Source organism: Macaca fascicularis, chromosome 10 (assembly GCF_037993035.2).
Source record: "Macaca fascicularis isolate 582-1 chromosome 10, T2T-MFA8v1.1".
Lineage (NCBI taxonomy): Eukaryota > Metazoa > Chordata > Mammalia > Primates > Cercopithecidae > Macaca > Macaca fascicularis.
In genome coordinates this window covers 21,679,316-21,698,645 of record NC_088384.1, presented here as the reverse complement: position 1 = coordinate 21,698,645, position 19,330 = coordinate 21,679,316, and the positions used below count along the sequence as shown (strand labels likewise).

Here is a 19,330-nt window from a genome sequence, read left to right as displayed (position 1 = left end):
TGTATGTTAGAAACTGGCCTTGCCCCACAGAGTAGTCTTTTCTGGTCACTTTACCTAAAGTAAGTCTTTGGTACCCCCAATCCCCAGTCCCTGTCTCAGCATCCCGTTTGTTTACTTTATCACATTTAGCACAATTTGTAATTATTACCATCTTTTTCTGTCTTCTGCAGTGGTATATAAGTCGAATTAATGCAGAGCTAACACCGTGTCATACTGTGTAACACATAGTAGATTATTGGTAAATTTTGACTGACTGAAGGGCAGAACATCATTTTACAGTCTATTTGTTATAGAAATGGAAGGCCTTATTTCTGGGTGAAGACTTTGTTTAAATTGAGACTTTTAATGCCAAGTGGCAAATCTCTGTCTTGGTATTTCTGTACTCATTAAAAAATTAGAGTAGGCCAGGTGTGGTGGCTCACACCCTTTCAGAGGCCAATGCAGGCAGATCACTTGAGGCCAGAAATTCAAGACCAGCCTGGCCAACATGGAGAAACCCTGTCTCTACTAAAAATACAAAAATTAGCCAGGCATGGTGGCACATGCGTGTAATCCCAGCTACTTGAGAGGCTGAGACACCAGAATCACTTGAACTCGGGAGGCAGAGGTTGCAGTGAGCTGAGATCGCACCACTGCACTCCAGCCTGAGTGATAGATGAGACTCTGTCTCAAAAACAAAGCGAAACAAATTAGATTCGACTGGGAAGGTAGCTTGTGTGTGTGTGTGTATATATATATAAAAATAATGTGATTGCAGATTGAGAGTTTATTTTGTAATTGGAATTTGATTTCTAGTTCAGTGTCACTGCAGATGAATACATTTTAGTTGGGACATCTGGGATACTTGTGAGTTTTTCTCTGAAAAACTGAAGGACATAGCAGTGCATATTGATAGGCTTACTGTATAAACAATGGTTTTATGACAGCTTAAACTCTGACTCTTTAATTCTTCAATAACTGGAGGTTTTGAGGTAGAAGAATTGCCATTATGGTTAAAAAAAAAACTTTATTATGTGAAAATTTCAAATATATTAAAGTAGAGAAAATTGTTTAATAAATCTCCATTAACTTATCTCACTGGTCTTTGAAAGTTACCAAGTCATGACCCGTCTTATTTCAGAGGTACTCCTACTCATTCTGCCTACTCCTTGGTATATAACTTTATGTATTTTATAGTTAAAAGATAAATTATTTTTAAAAACCCATAACCACACACAAAAACCTATAACCACACTAACATTGTCAATCATATAGAAAATTAATAATTCCTTAATATCATCAGATATTTAGTATGTGGTCAGATTTCCCTAATAGATGGCTCAACTTATACTTTGAATAAGGATCCAAATAAGATCTATATATTGCAGTCACTTAAGTGACATGGTCACTTAAGTCTCTTTTAATTCTGTAGGTTTCCCTTCTATGTCGATCTTTTGTTTTGCTATTTACTTAAAGAATAGGGGTTATTTTCCTGTAGTTTTCCATAGACTAGATTATTATTTGCATTTTATATTTCATTAGCAGTTGTAAAATAATACTACCAAATTCTGTCGTCTTTGTATATTAGGTAGAATTCTTCCCTCATCAACTACTTGATTCTATACTAGCTCATTTTGTGTAAGAAAGGCAGGATAAATACTTGATTCTTTTCCCTTACTTGCTAGTTTTCAAAAATAAAAGGTTAGTTCCTTAACATCTTCCACTGGTGACTTGTAGGGGAGTGTGTGTGTGTCTGTGTGTATGTTTGTGAGAGAGAATATTTCTTCATGAACTCATATTTAAACATACTGAAACCCAATCCATTGCATTTAACCATTTTTGCTCAAATTGTTTCCTTTTTAGCTAGTGAGTCTCTTCAAATTGACTCCCAATTATTTTTGACTTACCCTGAGTAGTCTTTTATATGTTTCTTACTTTCCAGTTTAATATGATGTTTCAGAATCAAATTGTACATTTTCTGTTCTAGACCTGGAATTGGCTATGTTTTTTTTCAGATGCCCCATCTCCTTTTGAAGTGGGAATTAGTCTTTAGGGACCATAGTCTAGGGGCTTAGAATGCTCATTTGCTGCTGGGTTGATACTGTAACTTTTTTGCAGCGGTTTTTTTTTTTTTTTTTTTTTTTTATGAAGAGTTTGATTATATTGTTACTCTTCACCTTGGGGGGGGGGTGTGTGTGTGTGCGTGCGTGTGCGTGCACACATGCACATGTTTTTTAGAGACATGGTCTTGCTCTGTCACTCAGGCTGGAATGCAGTAGCATAATCATAGCTCACTGCAGCCTTGAACTCCTGGGCTCAAGGGATCCTTCCACATCAGCCTCCCAGGTAGCTAGGACTACAGGTGTGTACAACCACCTAATTTTTTTAAAAAAGTTTTTCAGTAGAGACAGCCTTGCTATGTTACCCAGACTGGCCTTGAACTCTTGGGCTCAAGCTATCTTCCTGTCCTGGCCTCCCAAAGTGCTAGGATTATGAGTGAGCCACTGCACATGGCCTCTGTAGTTTTTTTTTTTTTTTTGGAACTATAAGTCATATCACATAAAATTCACCCTTTTAAAGTATACAATTCAGTGGTTTTTAGTATAGTCATAAGGTTGTAGAACCATTACCATTACCTAATTCCAAACATTTCATCGTCCTACAAAGGTACCTTATACCCATTAGCAGCCACTCCCTATTCTTCCCTCAACCTAGCTCCTGGCAACCACTAATCTGCTTTCTGTCTCTGTGGATTTACCTTTTCTGGACATCTCATAAAAATGGAATCAAACAATATATGGCCTTTTGTGCCCCAGGTTCTTTCACTTATCATGTTTTCATCCATGTTGTGTCATATATCAGTATTTTATTCCATTTTATTGCTGGATAACTCCATTGTGTATACATTTTGTGTGTGTGTGTGTGTGTGTGTGTGTGTATGTATTTTCTGTTTATCCATTCACATTGTGTTTGTCCATTCATTGATTGATGCATATTTGGATTGTTTGCACTTTTGGCCATCATGAATAATGCTGTTGTGAACATTTGTGTACAAGTATTTATGTGGACATACATTTTTAGTTCTCTTAGGTATATACCCAGGAATGGAACTGATGGGACATATGATGACTCTGCAACTTTTTTGGGAACTGCCAAACTTTTCCTCAGAGGCTGTACCACTTTACATTCCTGCCAGCAGCATATGGGGGTTTCACCTTCACATTCCACCTACATCTGACAGTAGTATCTTCCTCACTGGAGTTATATTTTGTTATTTAATAGTTTTGCAAAATGCATTAAATTTACTTCCATTTAAATTGTTTAAGGTACAGCAGTTTGAGTGTATCTATGATGCTATCTTTAGAAATTTTATTCTAAAACACAAATACCTTTTATAAAATTTTAGGACAGTTTTTTAAAAATAATTCAGTGTGTTTCTTTTTTGAAAAAGTTCTTTATAACAGTATCCAGTTCTTTTAATAAGGTCATACCCTCACATTTTCTTTGCCTTTGCCCTTCTCCTTTTTAATTAACTCCAACAGGTGCCTTTTTGCACATCTTTACCTATCTAAAATAGCACTCTGTTACACCATCACCAAACCCTGCTTTATTTTCTTTCCAGCAGTTGCCTACTGCCTAACATTAGTTATCTGTTTCTAATGAGAAAGACCAAAAATAAAATTAAGTTCCATGAATTTTTGTTCACAATGGTCTCCCCAAAGTCTACAACAGTGCATGGAGTGTAGTAAATATTGAATAATACTGAATAAATATTTATTGAAAAGAATGAATAAATAAGATGATTTTGCATTAGTTTCAGTTCTTGAGCTAGGCCAAATCACAAAAGTTAGGCTTGGTTTGAAGAGGGGTAAGAATGATGACTCCAACTTGGTTTGTTACTGAACCGTAAGGTTCTTCCTATTCCTTCCAGCCTCTAAAAAATGGCGTACCCAAAACCCCTGTCCTTAGTCATCTTTACCCTCTCCATTTATACTTGCTCCTGCGTTTGGCTTTAATGCCATTCACACACTGATGTCTCCCATTTATGTTTATATCTCTAGACTCTATCTTCTTGATCTTCAGTCTGGTTTAACTAGCACTTTACTTGGCATCTTTGTTTAGATATCTGATAGGTTCTCAAACATAATGTGTCTAAAATGGAAACTTTTAATTTCTTGTTCCTTGTCCATGGAGCTGTCTCTGCATGGCATGAGAAGAATCAATTTTTCTCACAATGCCCTTCATCAATAAAGAGAAAATCCTTGCTTCTGGTTGCTGACACGAAAAGCTTGACTTCTCTTTTCCTGTCCTATTTAATTCATCAACTCAAATCCTATGGGCAGTATTTTCAAAGTATATCCAGAATCAATGACATCTCACCACTTCTATCTCTACTACCTTTTCATTGCTATATTTTCTCTTGCTGGGATTGATGCCTTCTAATTGGTCTTCCTTTCCCCCTTACCCCCAGTAGCCTTGACTATTCCCTTGCCCAACAGCCAAAATGATTTTTTTGTTTTTGTTTTTTTGTCGAGACAGAGTCTCACACTGTCGCCTGGGCTAGATGTGCAGCGGTGCAATCTCAGCTTACTGCAACCTCCGCCTCCCAGGTTCATGTTACTCTCCTGCCTTAGCCTCCTGAGTAGCTGGGACTACAGGCACACACCACCATGCCCTGCTAAGTTTTTGTATTTTTAGTAGAGACAGGGTTTCACTATGTTGGCCAAGCTGGTCTCGAACTCCTGACCTCATGATCTGCCTGCCTTGGCCGCCCAAAGTGCTGAGATTACAGGCATGAGCCACCATGCCCAGCCCAAAATGATTCTTTAAGTCATCTCCTGCCAGTCCTCTGCTCAAAACGCCTCAACACGATTTGGGCCTGCTACTGCTTTGATGTTCTCTGTTCCCTTGCTTACATTGCCCTTGAAAGAGTTTTGTGCTGCACGTTGAAGCCCAAGCTCCCTGAAATATCCTGTTACAGAAGCTTAGCAAACTAGAAATGTTGGTTTTGCATGAGGCTGTTCAAAGAAAAGAGCAACTTACTTACTCTTTGTATAAGCCTATCTTTGGGTTTCTCGTTGGGTATTCTTTACTCCTTTTTTGTTCTTTATAAAACCAGGTAAAGATATTAGTACAGATTATAAGTTTTTAGAAGAACGTAGAATATTTGGGTAATAAGGCAAATTTATTTTTCCTATTTTGCTCATAAGTCAGTTTGGTTTCCTCAGATAAGGGATCCATTTTGAATTTAGAGATAACCGCAAAAACATCCTAAAATACTACAAGAATAATGATTTTGCATTTGCAGGTTGACTTTATTTTTTTGAGACAAGGTTTTGCTCTGTTGCCCAGGCTAGAGTGCGGTGGTGTAATCACAGCACACTGCAGCCCTGACCTTCCAGGCTCAGTTAATCTCCCACCTCAGCCTCCTGAGTAGCTGGGACTACAGGCATGTGCTGCCATGACCAGCTTTTAAAAATTTATTTTTTTATTTTATTTTATTTTTTAGAGACTGAGTTTCACTCTGTTGCCCAGGCTGGTCTTGAATTCCTGAGCTCAGGCCATCTGCCTCAGCCTTCCGAAGTGCTGGGATTAGAGGCATAAGCCACCTTGCCTGGCCTGCAGGTTGATTTTAATTGTTGCTTTATTCATCAAAGTTTTATGATATTTTTTGTTTTACTATGAACATTAGGAATGTTAGCCTTTGATACTGTTTTTGCAGAAACAGGTTAAGACTAACAGGATTTTTACAAAGGAATTGTCAAATTGGGATTTGACTAGTAGGAATTGGCTGGGTGATAATCAACTTTTTCTTGGCTGACTCTGATCAGCTTCTTAGGCCTGCGTGTATATATAATACCTTTATTAGGATATGGCCGATTAGGGGAAAAACTATTGCCAATTTTGCCTTCCCCCTCCTTTTTTTTTTCTTTTTTTCCCCCACCCTCAAAGACCTCACCATAAGGGAAAGAAGAGAGCCTTGTTGGACACTGAAGAAGGGACGGGGATTTCTTCTCCTAATCTGGGCCTCCTGTCATGGTAAGTACAAGCAAATAAGAGTAAAAAAAAAAAAAAAAAAAAAAAAAAAAACCTCTGTCCTGACAATTAAGTGAACACTAATAAATTCATACTTACCCATTTTTGTTTTTGTAAGAAATTATTTCTTTTTCTTTCCCAGATCTTGTCTCCTTTCTTTTCTTGTTTACTTAGTGGTAATAATTACAGAATACTCCAATATACAGAGCAGTTTCATTTCTATTAACTTTAATCCTGTGAGCTAGATATTGTCTCTTATTTTTCAGTCAGCAAGCAAATGGAATCAAGACTAAAACATACAGTTCTTGGACTCCAGGTTTTTAATTCCTTTTCTAGGAAGTAGCATGTAGTGAAAACTTTGTATATGTGTGTGTGTGTTTGTAGACAAATTGTAAGATGGTAATCTGCATATTTTAAAAATGTTTTAAATTGACAAATTATGTATGTATTGTGTAAAACATAATGTTTTGAAATATATATATACCTTGTGGAATGGCAAAATCAAGCTAATTAACATATGTATTACTTCACATAGCATATATGCTTTATGAATTTATGGAAGCAATTCCCTACCTTCCCTGTTCTGTCTCTTTAAGGCAATATTTTGATCCCATAGTAGGTGGAGCAGCCCTGCACACCCCCTCCTGTATCTTTAACCAGAAAGAGAATTTAATGGACAATTTAATGACTTACGGGCCATTTTGGGGCCCAGCTCAAGCAGAGAAGATGGAACAACGAGCCAGCCACATTTTCATCAATCCCGAGGAAATGTAAACAGTGCTTCAAGGCTTGAAAAAGAAACGGTCCTCTGTAATATTGTCCTTCTTCTACCTTGTGATGTTTCCTAGATCCAAACTGTTTTATGCTGATGCACAGAGAAGGAATTGAAAAGGCTATGTTAATTTCAAGCTTCATTAGGGATGTATGGAAAATGCATTTCAAAATTAAAAAAACAAACTAGTTGTGCAGAAATGTCATATTAAAAGGAAGAGAAAGGTAACTGCCCTTATCTTAAAGGCATGCCAGTTTTTTCTTAGTTTGTGGGCATTACAACTTTATTATTTATCTTATACCTAAACATTGAACTTTTTCTGTTATTTCTTCATTATACTTTATTGGTTTTCCGACAGAGTTTTCAATGAATTGAAAAAGTGCTTGTTTAGTATTTCAGCCAGTGCTAATGAATAAACAAATGATGGGCTTATGAAAGCAGCTCTGTTCTGTATTGAGGATTTGTCCTTCATTGTATACCACACAGCTAGTAACAGTGTGGTCCTCTTCCTGGTGCTGCTGGGCTCTCCATGGTGCGTAGCAGAAAGTCTTCCTGGTGTTGTCCCTGGCCTGATGCTGTAGACAATGCTCGGGAGTTGCTTCTGTGTGTACTAGTTGGGGAGTAGCATGGCAATGTATGTATCTTTTGTTTTTGTTTAATTTCTCATAAAGTAATGTTGTAACAAGTTTTTACAAATCCTCATTTATAATTCTACCGTCAGAACCCATGGTTGTATTCCTTTTTCTTTTCTCTTGAGACAGAGTTGCTCTGTTGCCCAGGCTGGAGTGCAGTGGTGCAATATCGGCTCACTGCAACCTCGGCCTACTGGGTTCAAGCGATTCTTGTGCCTCGGCCTCTTGAGTAGCTGGAATTTACAGGCGCCTGCCACCATGCTTGGCTAATTTTTGTATTTTCAGTAGAGATGGGGTTTTGCCATGTTGGCCAGGCTGGTCTCGAACTCCTGACCTCAGGTGATCTGCCCGCCTCAGCCTCCCAAAGTGCTGGGATTACAGGCGTGAGCTACCGTGCCCCGTCTATTATATTCCTTTCTAACTAGTTCATGTCTCATATATGTGTTTTATATAGTTAGAATGATACAATAATTTTCTATTTTGCTTGTTTCACTTAATGAATTAAACATTCTCCCATGTTGATTCTTTGGATTCCTAATGATCATTTTACTAGCTGTAAAACGTTCTGCAAGTTGTTGGACCATTGATTTTAATTATACTGTATTGTAGCATTTAGAGTGTATGTCCTTAATCCTTAGTTTTTGTATAGATAATTCAGAAGCATTGAACATTATTTTTGTTTTTAATGTAAACCCCTGTACTAATTTGAGAGTAACATTTCCCCCTGTCTTTTATACTCGTAAAGGTTCTTAAATGAGATTGGAGTCTGTCTTTGAGAGGTTAAGCATTAGCAAAATATATTTTCATGTTTTGTTTTGGAAAATCTGAAGCCTATGCAGAAAGAAAAGTACAGTGCACTCATATACACATCATTCAGCTGCAGTAATCATAAATTCATGACTATTCTTGTATTTGACTTCTTTTACCCTTACCCCTTTGGCAGTAATCCCAAGCATTTTATCAAGGGAAATGCACTGTTTGTCTTTTAATACCAGTCTTAAGAATATGACTGGAAATGACAGTAGGACTGGTAATTATTTTCACTTCTATGCTTTGCAAACACGAACACTAGATATAAATTCAGTTAGTAGGATTAACTGACTGGTCATCAGTCTCTCCTTCCCATGTACTGTATTTTTTTGAAATGGAGTTTTGCTCTTGTTGTCCAGGCTGGAATGCAATGGCGTGATCTTGGCTCACTGCAACCTCCCCCGCCTGGTTACAAGCGATTCTCCTGCCTCAGCCTCCTGAGTAGCTGAGATTACAGGCACTTGCCACCACGCCCAGCTAATTTTTGTATTTACTATTAGTAGAGACGGGGTTTCACCATGTTTGTCAGGCTGGTCTCAAACTCCTGACCTCAGGTGAGCCATCTGTCTCAGTCTCCCAAAGTGCTGGGATTGCAGGCGTGAACCACCACACCCGGCCCTTCCCATGTACTTAAAATATTTATCTCTATGGTTGACTTCTGCTCTGAGGCATGTACTTTCCTCTCCTAGCTGCATAATTTAGCCAGTAGCAGAAACTAGTCTGGAACTGTGGTGACTGGCCCTTTTTCAGTATTTTGTGAATGACCCCACTGACTTTATGGAGGTGGATGGAGACTACGAAGTGCCAGATGCCACAATGCCTGGTGTTCCTCAGCAGTACCAGGAAATTAATGACATGGAATACATCTCTTTAATAAGTTACTGCTTATAGCCTAGGATAAATTTGTTTCCAAAACTGTTACCAGGCCAACATTTCCCAGTTTGTCTCCTTCTAACTTCTCACCTTATTAACCATCTCAAGTTTGGCCTTCTTCACCTATGAAACTCACAGAAACTATAATAAATTCAGGCTAATTCAACTGCTAAATTCAACTGTTCAGCCACATGGGATCACCAGTCCCCTAGATTCAGTGAGTCCTAATGTTATTCCTTTTGGAATAAATGTATTTTTGTGTACAAGGGGAGAAAAGTTCTGAAGTTTTACAGGTAATGTGAACTGAGACAATAGCTTTTAAAAAGAACATTTGTTTGATTTGTGAAAAATAGGTATTTCATTCTTGCTTTGCTGGCCTAATTTTCAGTTGTTTTATGTTGAAAATCATCCATTTTCAGTTTTCAGTAGCTATTTTGGTGATATATTGGTCTGGATTAGCACCCTGGTGAGTGTGCCAGCAAGAGTGAATAGGTAAATGGCTTCTTTTTGTTCTTTACAAGCCTGCTACGTTATTTCAGTTCTGTGCTAAAAGTCAGCAGAAAACTAGGTCAGGGAATCACTTAAAGATTAATAATGGGTACCTCTGTAAAATGACCTTACAGAGAATAAAAGTCTAGGTCTTATGAATTTATGTGAGGTAAAAAGCTAGTTAATGTGATGCTGAGAAGATAATGTTAAAAGTATACTTTTATATAAGATTTTTGCTCCCCTCCATGTTTATATAGCATTTCCTTACTATCCCATATTGGTTTATGAGAAAAATCTCCCTAAATTCAAGATTCTTCACATCTTTAATTTTGTCTCTTTTTTTGGAGACTGTATCTCACTCTGTCACCCAGGCTGGAGAGCAGTGGTGCAATCATGGCTCATCTTTCATAGATAGCACTAGGAGAATGGTTTTAGGAAAAACCTGACTTTTGGAGTGAAGCAGCTTTAATTGGTATTTAGTGTTAGAGTATAGTAGACAAGCAGCTCTGATGGTTTCCAGACCTCTTTTTACATTCGTAAATTATTGAGGTACCCCCAGGAGGGTTTGTTTATGTGGGTTATGTCTATTTATACCATATTAGAAAATAAAACTGAGAAATCTTTAAAATGCTCATAAATTCATTTAAAAGTAACAACAAGCCAATTATGGTAGCATAAATAACATTTTTTGATGAAAAATATTTTTTCCTCATCCAAAGATAATTAGTTTTAGCGTTAACATTTTTGCAAATCTCTTTAATATTTGGCTTAATAGATGACAGGTGAATTCTCATATTCGGCATTTAGTGTGTTACAATGTTTTCTTTGAAATATAGGAAGAAAATGCAGCCTCAGGCAGATATGTAGTTAGAAAAGTAGTTACAAAAGGGAAGAGTATTTTCAGTTTTCCCAGATAATTTATATTTTTCTTTAATACTTGACAAGTGGTGTGTTTTTTTGTTTGTTTTTGACACAAGGTCTTGCTCTGTTGCCCAGGCTTGAGTGTAGTGGCGCAATCACAGCTCACTGTACTCTCTACCTCCTCAGGTGCAGGTGATCCTCCCACCTCAGCCTCTTCAGTATCTGGGACTACAGGCATGTGCCTCTGTGCCCATCTCATTTCTCTGTTTTTTGTAGAGTTGGGGTTTCACCGTGTTACCCAGGCTGGTCTTGAACTCCTGGGCTCAAGCAATCTGCCCACTGTAGCCCCCCCAAAGTGCTGAGATTACAGGTATAAGCCACGGTGCCTGGTCAGTGGTGGTTCTTTAAAGGTTAGTTGCAGTATAGAATCTGAAACCATATCAGTGAACTTTTTGTATTATATTACATTAAAACCGTTGGTCTGTCTTGCACTTCGAGTGAATCTTTATTCACATATGATTTTTGTAACATCATGCATTGGTCATTAGGAAAATAATGGGTTCATTCATTGAGGCAGATCTTCAAAAGTTGACATATTTTATTATAGTGTGTATGTTTTTTTAAAATCCCACTTGGTAATACCTCCACTTTAAAGATAAAAGTCCTAAGTACTGGGAAGCTATAAAGTTCATGGTGGGAGATGAGAGGTTTTCCAAAATCTAATTTTTGCACAAAAGCTTTATTATTGGCAACTAATACTATCTTTTGTTGTTGTTTTTTTCCTAATACTGTCTTTTGGAGAAAAGGCCTGCCAGATGTCCAAGTCTGTATTACATAGTTTTTCCATCAGTTGTTCTTCCAATTAAGAATGATATTCAGTGAAAAAAATGGCTAATTCATCTCTTAATTGAAGCATTTGCACAAGTGCTTTACCTCTTGACACCATAATACTGCACCGTGCGTCAGAGGTGTTTTACTTGTATTTCCTCTGTAAAAAAGACTTCTACTTAATGGTCAGGATTTAATAAATAGAATTTATAATATTTCCTTGTTTTATCAAGGTCATTCTTATGAAATTGGTACCACTGCCTCAGTTGTGCTAAGGTACCAGCAGTTTTACCTACCAGTTATTTTTTGTACTATTAGTATAGATGTCAATACGGTGAAGAAAGGCAATAATATCATATTATTGGGAAGGTTTTGATCTCGCAGGGCCCTTGTAAGCATCTCAGAGTCTGTGGACTTCATTTTGAGAATTTTGCTAGTGTAGAGTATTACCATTTTATGATTATGGTTGCTGTTAGTAAAACCTTAAGTGTTGTTTATAGATAAGAGGAAAAACTTTTTGGGGGAGGATTTATAAAATTATTGGAATTGTGTTAAGTAGTATATACAGAAGCAGCCAGTAACCACTGGTTATAATTCTTAATGCTGTCAGTTGAACATGATGTGGCTTTTGCTCTTTTAAAAATTGCTGTGTGGGGCTGGGTTTGATGGCTCACACCTGTAATCCCAGCACTTTGGGAGGCTAAGGTGGGAGGATCACTTGAGCCCAGGAGTTTGAGACCAACCTGGGCAATATAACGAGACCTTTTCTCTACTGAAAATAAAATTAGTCTGGCATGGTGGTGGGTGCCTGTGGTCCCAGATACCTGAGAGGCTGAGGCTGGAGGATCACTTGAGCCCAGGAGTTGGAGGTTACAGTTAGCTGTGATTGTGCTACTGCACTCCAACACGAGTGACAGAGCAAAACCCTGACTTTAAAAAAAAAAAAAAAATTGCTGTGTAAACAGATTCTATTATAATTTAGTCAGGCTTTCTAATAGATGACATTTTTCTCATGTCTTCCTATACCATAAAAATTCATAATGCAAAAGATTACTTTTTAATACAAATTATAATTCGATTCACATGCATCTAGATGAGAATTTATTGCTGCTTCTTTTGAAATTGTCTTATCAGAAATACATTTTGTAATATAAGGCAGAATAAATGAAGGATAGTCTTTCAAATATTTTCAACTTGGGAAATTCAGTTCTTAAGCTTACTTTTTCTTAGAAATTGTTTTCAAGCTTTCTATTATGAAAATTTCACATATAACCAGAGTAGACACAATGACAGAGATAATGAACTCTCACCCAGTTTTATGAATTATTAATTCATAGGTAGTCCTGTTTCACTTACGTCCCACTTCTTCCTTACTCCCGCCCCAATTATTTTGAAGCAAATTTCAAATGTCACCTTTCATTTTTAAATATTTCAGTATGTATCTCTCAAATAATTTAAGATTGTAACTTAGAGAAAAAAGCATTATATCTTGGTTTCTCTTAAAAGTAATGTGGGACTGGGCACAGTGGCTCAGGTCTGTTATTCCAGCACTTTGGGAGGCTGAGGCAGCTGTATCACCTGAGGCCAGGAGTTGGAGACTAGCCTGACTAACATGGCAAAACCCCGTCTCTACAAAAAATAGTAGCCAGGTGTTGTGGGGCACACCTGCAGTCCCAACTACTCAGGAAGCTGAGGCAGGAGAATTGCCTGAACCTGGGAGGCCGAGGTTGCAATGAGCCGAGATTACACCACCACACTACCTGTGCACTACACTACCAGTGCACCACTGCCTGGGTGACAGAGTGAGACTCTGTCTTTAAAAAAAAAAAAGAAGAAGAAGAAATGTATTAACAAACCTGTTAGTGCCTAAAAGAAATATTCTAAACTCTGACATTTTTTTTTCTTTTTTTGCATTAATGTGCTTTCAGACCAGTTGTACCTAATATAATGGATAAAAAACTTTTAAGATCTGTATTGTTTCCTTGAGCTTTTCTGCCTGTTCACCTTGGTCTTCGTACTTTCATTGTGATTATACTAGCAGACATGGCAGAAAAACCAAATATGGATGATTAGAAGCTTTGAAATTATTTTAAGGTTTTGGACTTTTCCAGGATGAAGAGACTCGACACAGCCTTGAGTGCATCCAGGCCAATCAGATCTTTCCCAGGAAGCAGCTGATCCGGGAGGATGAGAATCTTCAGGTAATTATAGGCCACTTTTAAATATAAAATATTTATTTAGCATTAACTGTATAGCAGAGTTAATGGATTGAAGTGTAATGTGATAGATAGATAGATAGATAGATAGATAGATAGATAGATAGATAGATAGATAGATAGAAAGAAAGAAAGAAAGAAATGCAAGCTGGAAAACATCTCATTTTAGCCAGACTTATTTCCTGGGAATCCACTGTTTAAGATGATCTTCTCTGTATCATTCCTTTATTAGTTCAGAATTTGAATAACTAGATATATTTGAATTAGGTGGGTATAAACCCATCCTCTTTAGGTTCCTTGTCTACTTACGTGCTGTGTTTTCAACTTCAGTGGCAGAGGATTTACCATCCATTCAGCCAACTAATGTTTGAAGCCTTTTTTTTTTTTTTTTAACTGCTTCAGAACTCTAAAGGGTTTCTTTCATTTCGAAGGTTCCTTTCCTTGAACTTCATGGAGAGAGCACAGAGTTTGTGGGCCGTGCCGAGGATGCCATCATTGCCCTTTCCAATTACAGACTTCACATCAAGTTCAAGGAGTCTCTTGTTAATGTAAGTGATTACCAACTGTTCTCCCTCTAAGGTAGATGGAGAAAGGAAGTCAAATTTAATGCTCTCAAAGAGAGGAGAGGCATACAGAATTGGGAGTGAAAGCATTATGTGCTCTGCTTTTCTCACTTAATTTAGCACTCAAGGAACACTAGGTCAGCAAGCAACTCTTATGCTTGATTTAAAATGATGTGTGTAGTTGTCAGCTGAGGTGTCCATTGTTTAGTTAACAGTGAATGATTTGCACTAGGTAATGCTGTATCATTAAGCTTTATAAAGGTGTAAAGGCTGAATAGGCTTTTATTCCTCAATCTTTAGTAGTTACCAACTGCCTCAGTTGAGGTAATTCCCTGGGCCTTAATGTCAAATGATGAGATGTACTTTGAGCTCACTGCAGACTCATTACAGCATGAAGTTACTCTAATGACTCCTTGGTGGTATAAGTGTAGATGTTAAGTATAATGTTTATTTGCATAATGGACTATGTATTACTGAAGAAAAGGAAGGCTCTTGATTCTCAAGAGTACATTTACCCTTTTCAGTTATGAATGTCCTCTCAGTGAACTGGTTCTTTCAATGCTCTGCTATCATTAGTCTTAAATGAAAGCAACAAAGGCCTGAAAATTACTTACTTACAGCAAATGCCTTCCTCCTTCTTTACTTGCCAGTGTTGTGGCTTTCTACACTCCACTTCCAGCACAGAGAAGTGTGTATTATGACACGTTAAAACAGCTCGGAACTGTAATTCCATGCAGACTGTGTTTTGGGTTCATTTTGGGATTCTTTGAAATCTATTGTTCATTTGTTTTACTCAGCAATTAAAGAAAAGCTCAGTGGCTGTCATTTTTTTTTCTTTTTTGGTAGTCGACATTTTTTACTTGTTACTGTCATTGTTCTTTGTAGTTAAGCATTTATGTCCAAGAGCAGTTTTGGCCTGAATCCCTTCTGGCTTCTAGATTTGGGCCGTGATAATAGCAGTTACATCAGTTTCTATCAGCTAAAGATACACACCAGATTCATTAAGGAAAGAGCCAATGCTGTTCTTTCATACTATGTAGCACTCTGTTCAGAAGGGTCCACTTGGATTTGAGTAGTCGTAATGGGGAGGGGAAAGGGGTTCTGGAAACACCTATAAAATCCCAGCAACTGAGAATTCCCCACCAGCTACTGTGGAAGTAATGATAGTGATGTTCAGTAGAACTGCCCAGTTTAACTTTGTGTTCTTTCAGTGTTTGAATTGCTGGAATTATAATTAAATTGCATGTGAGAATGATAGTTTTATATCATTGCATTTTTTCATATACTGTATTTATCAGTTTATTGGTTGATGGCCAAGTATTTCAGAGACTATTTTTAGAACTATTTGAGAATAAGGTCTGCCGGAAAGAAAGCATGAAACTGATCATGTCATTCATCAGCTTAAAGCCCTTCAGTGTTTCTTCACTGCTTCTATGATGATCAAATTATTTAGCATGGCATGAAGCTGTTTGTGATCCTTGGTCCCTGCAATGTTGTCAGCTTCCCTCCTTTCCCCATTTTCACGTTTTTTTACTTGTAAAAGCAGCCTCCTTGTACTCTTCAGCCATACCTCATATCTCTGTATTCCCTTTTCTGCCCAGAAACTTCTATTCATCTGTCAAAATTCAGTTCAGGTGATAACTTCTGTGAAGCCTTTCTTAGTCCCAGTTCCCTCTATGAACGTTAATTACACTCTTTGCTTTGTCTTTATCTTGTACATTCTTTTATAACATTTACCAATTAGGTTGTAATTTTTGGTTAATTCTTTGTATCTTTAAGATCCAGCATGTCTCTTGGTGCCACAATATTCAGTAAATATTCAATGAATTGAAGTTAATGTGGGTTTGAAGTGGGCATTAGAACCTTTTCCCCCTTTGGCGTTTAAAGCTTATTTTAAAACAATACATATCTGTGTGAATAGGCTGTGTCTTAATTGTCTCTAAGGATAGCTGTGTAAGTAGGTTGTTGACTGGAATTGCTGATCCCCCATTGTGATTGAGAGATAATGCTTAAGGAAACTTGCCGCTGTTCTTTCTTTTGATCCATTTTCTTAACCTGAAAGTGTTTTTTTCTGTTAGCATCGTAACCCTTTAAAGCATAGAGCCTACATGTTACTTAAAAAGCCCAGGGTAGGCCGGGTGCAGTGATGCACGCCTGTAATCCAGCACTTTGGGAGGCTGAGGCAGGCGGATTACCTGAGGTTGGGAGTTCGAGACCAGCCTGGCCAAAATGGTGAAACCCCATCTCTACTAAAACTACAAAAATTAGCTGGGCATGGTGGCATGTGCTACTCAGGAAGCTGAGGTAGGAGAATCGCTTAAACCCAGGAGGTGGAGGTTGCAATGAGCCGAGATTACGCCACTGCACTCCAGCCTGGATGACAGAGGGAGACTCTGTCAAAAACAACAACAAAACCCGACAAAAACCCCAAGGTAATGACTTTGTACAGAAAAATGATGGTGTAAAAGTATTTTGGCATTGCAGTGACTTAAATTTCAGATTGAGAGAGACTAGAACTCCTCCATAAAAATTAATTTATCACAGCTAGTACTAAGAGATTCCTGAAACCTGAAATCTGGAGGTACTTAGGAAACAAGGACTCCTCCTGCATCAGGTCCTGGATGGAGATCAGACAGTTGGTAGTGGTATTTCCTTTCCTTTCTCAGCAAATAAGTGTTTCAATAAAATGTTAGATCAGGAGGCTCTCTTTAAAGGTTATTTTATCTATATCAAACACATTTAAACCATCAAAGCCCAAACGTACCAGTATATGTTGAGGCATGCCCCAGTTTGCATCATTTTGTATGCTTAAAATACTTAGCACTTTAGAAAATGACTTACCATCATGTTTTAAATAGCTACCTGATATCATGTATTCTCTTTTAATTTCACAGCACATTGAGTAAAATGTGTCTGTAGGTTTTGATACCATAAACATAATTACTTTAATTCACACATTCACTGAATATCAAGTTCCAGTTCCTGTGGTAAAGAATCTCTGTAGTAGTTTGTGTGTAGCACTTAAGGTATAAACTGCTCCTATTCTGTGCTTTTCCCAAATTATTATTACATATTTACAGACGTAGTTCTTTGAAGCTTAGATAATTTATAAACAAGTTAAAGTGTTCAAGTGGAATTCATGAACATTTAAAAGTGTGTGTGTGTGTGTGTGTGTGTGTGTGTGTGTGTGTAATTTAATAGACTCTTTCTCAATCTGCTGCTTCTGAAATCCCAGTAAGTAGCATGAAAATTCTAGGTGGTTGCTGCACCTGTGCTTGGAGCTAATTGATTTTGAGTGTTAGATGCTCACTTTGCAAATCAGCAGAATGTTTCCCCTCTGCATGAGTCCTTTTCCTCTTACTGGACCAAATTCTAGTTGTATGCTACTATGAGAACAATTTGTAGGTAAAGAAAAAGCCCTATAGTTTATACATAAGCAGATGGAATTGTGACCTTCAAAAAAATGTAGAACAGGTTTCTATTAGAAATAATTTGTAAAATCAACACTAGTATTTTTTTCTTACCCTTTTTTTGGAGACGGAGTTTCACTCTGTCGCCCAGACTGGAGTGCGGTAGCACAGTCTAGGCTCACTGCAGCCTTAGCCTCCTGGGCTCAAGTTATCCTCCCACCTCAGCCTCTCAAAGTGTTTGGACTATAGGCATTAGCCACCACACCCTGCTGCGAAGGAGGTTATTGTTAATACTTAATGCACTTTTATCTAGCATTCATATAATAGTGGGAGCCTCCGAAAGCAGTGCTGGAGGCTTGTAATTTGTCAAAGGTGAACAACAGAGTTTGAGTCTTAAACCAGTGACAGTCTTTTGCTGGTTAGTGGATTTTTGGTGGTTGTTTTTTGAAACAGGGTCTTGCTCTGTCGCCCAGGCTGGAGTGCAGTGGCGCCATCATGGCCCACTGCAGCCTCAACTTCCTGTGCTTAGGTGATCCTCCCACCTCAACCTTCTGAGTAGCTGGGTCTACAGACACGTGCCACCATGTTCAGTTAATTTAATTTTATTTCTTGTAGAGATGTCTATGTTGCCCAGGCTGGTCTCAAACTCCTGGGCTCAAGCAGTCCACCCACCTTGGCCTCCCAAAGTGCTGGGATTACAGATGTGAGCCGCTGCACCCAATTTTTTGTTTTATTTTATTATTTTATTTTATTTTTTTATCTTTTTTTTTTTTTATGTTATGTTATATTATTGTAGTGACAGGGTTTCACCATGTTGCCCAGGCTGGTCTTGAACTCCTGGGCTCAAGCGATCCTCCTGCCTCAGCCTACCAAAGTGCTGGGATTATAGGTGTAAGCCGTTGTGCCTGGCCCTGATTAGTTTTTAAATGAAAAGATTTTGCGCCCAGATATTCCACTTTATTACTGATTTTAGATTTAGATCCATTTTTACTCTGTTACTGGCATTTTAACTTCAGGTGTACAAGTACAAGATTAGTACTTCCCATTCAGGCTATAAAAAGGGTGTTTGTTTTTAAAAAGGTAGAAATTATCCCACTCTAAATTCTGGTGTTTAAAAATAATGCACATGTATGCACACACACCCAGAATGAGTTGAGGAGGTAAATATAGTAGGGTATGATGGCATCAGATCCCTCTGAAATGTGACAGTACTTTGGACATAACCTGTGCATGTCTGTTAAGTTTTTAAACTGCCGCTCTTCTGCTTTTGTTTTTGTTTTTTTTTTTTGGATTGATGCTCTTAAGGGTGTTAGTGTCTGTGATGTAACTTTTGGCTTTTTGAGGAATTGGTTGTAGCACTGAATGTGTTTGATGCATTGTTTGAGCCTGAGTTTGGTGAAATTTATATTAGGAAAAGCATTGTAAAGTGAGATTGTGTTACCTGGCAGGTGGAGATAGAGGAGAGAGGAGCAAAAAGAAAATGAGTTGTTACAAGACATTGAATCAGTAGGTTTAAGGGATTTGAAAGTGAGTTTATCTTGCTACTGTGTTACAAAAAGAATGGCATCTGAGGAGTTTTGATTTAAACTCTATTTTTCTCTTGAAGATCCCTGGTGGAGAAGCTACTTATTTGTGCAAGAAGAACTAAAGTACAGCTCATATGAAAGAGAAGTCCAAGTGTAGGGGAAGAAAGAAAGGCACACCATGTGTGGTGGAAGGAGCCCAGGCTGGAGGACAGACATGGATTCTGGTCCTGACTTTACTATACTAGCTTATAGTGTAGTAGTTTAACCTTCCTGGGCTGTAAAGTGGACTGGCTCTTGAATCTGTAATTTGCTTTTGAGTTTGAATGTAGGGTATC

At 37.9% G+C, this 19,330-nt stretch overlaps 1 protein-coding gene across 41 annotated transcripts in view; it reads left to right on the top strand.

The window, feature by feature from the left end:
• MTMR3 (myotubularin related protein 3) overlaps positions 1–19,330 on the top strand; it is a 142,324-nt gene that overhangs the window by 79,612 nt on the left and 43,382 nt on the right. For 29 of the 41 annotated variants that reach the window (XM_074004040.1, XM_074004050.1, XM_074004048.1 and 26 more), the window contains 3 exons: positions 5,932–6,018; positions 13,392–13,481; positions 13,928–14,044. In XM_074004040.1, coding sequence (XP_073860141.1) covers positions 6,016–6,018; positions 13,392–13,481; positions 13,928–14,044 — 210 coding nt within the window. In that variant the 5' untranslated portion in view covers positions 5,932–6,015. The remainder of the gene's footprint in view (positions 1–5,931; positions 6,019–13,391; positions 13,482–13,927; positions 14,045–19,330) is intronic. The other 12 variants (XM_074004059.1, XM_074004057.1, XM_074004054.1 and 9 more) reach the window with 1 other exon arrangement.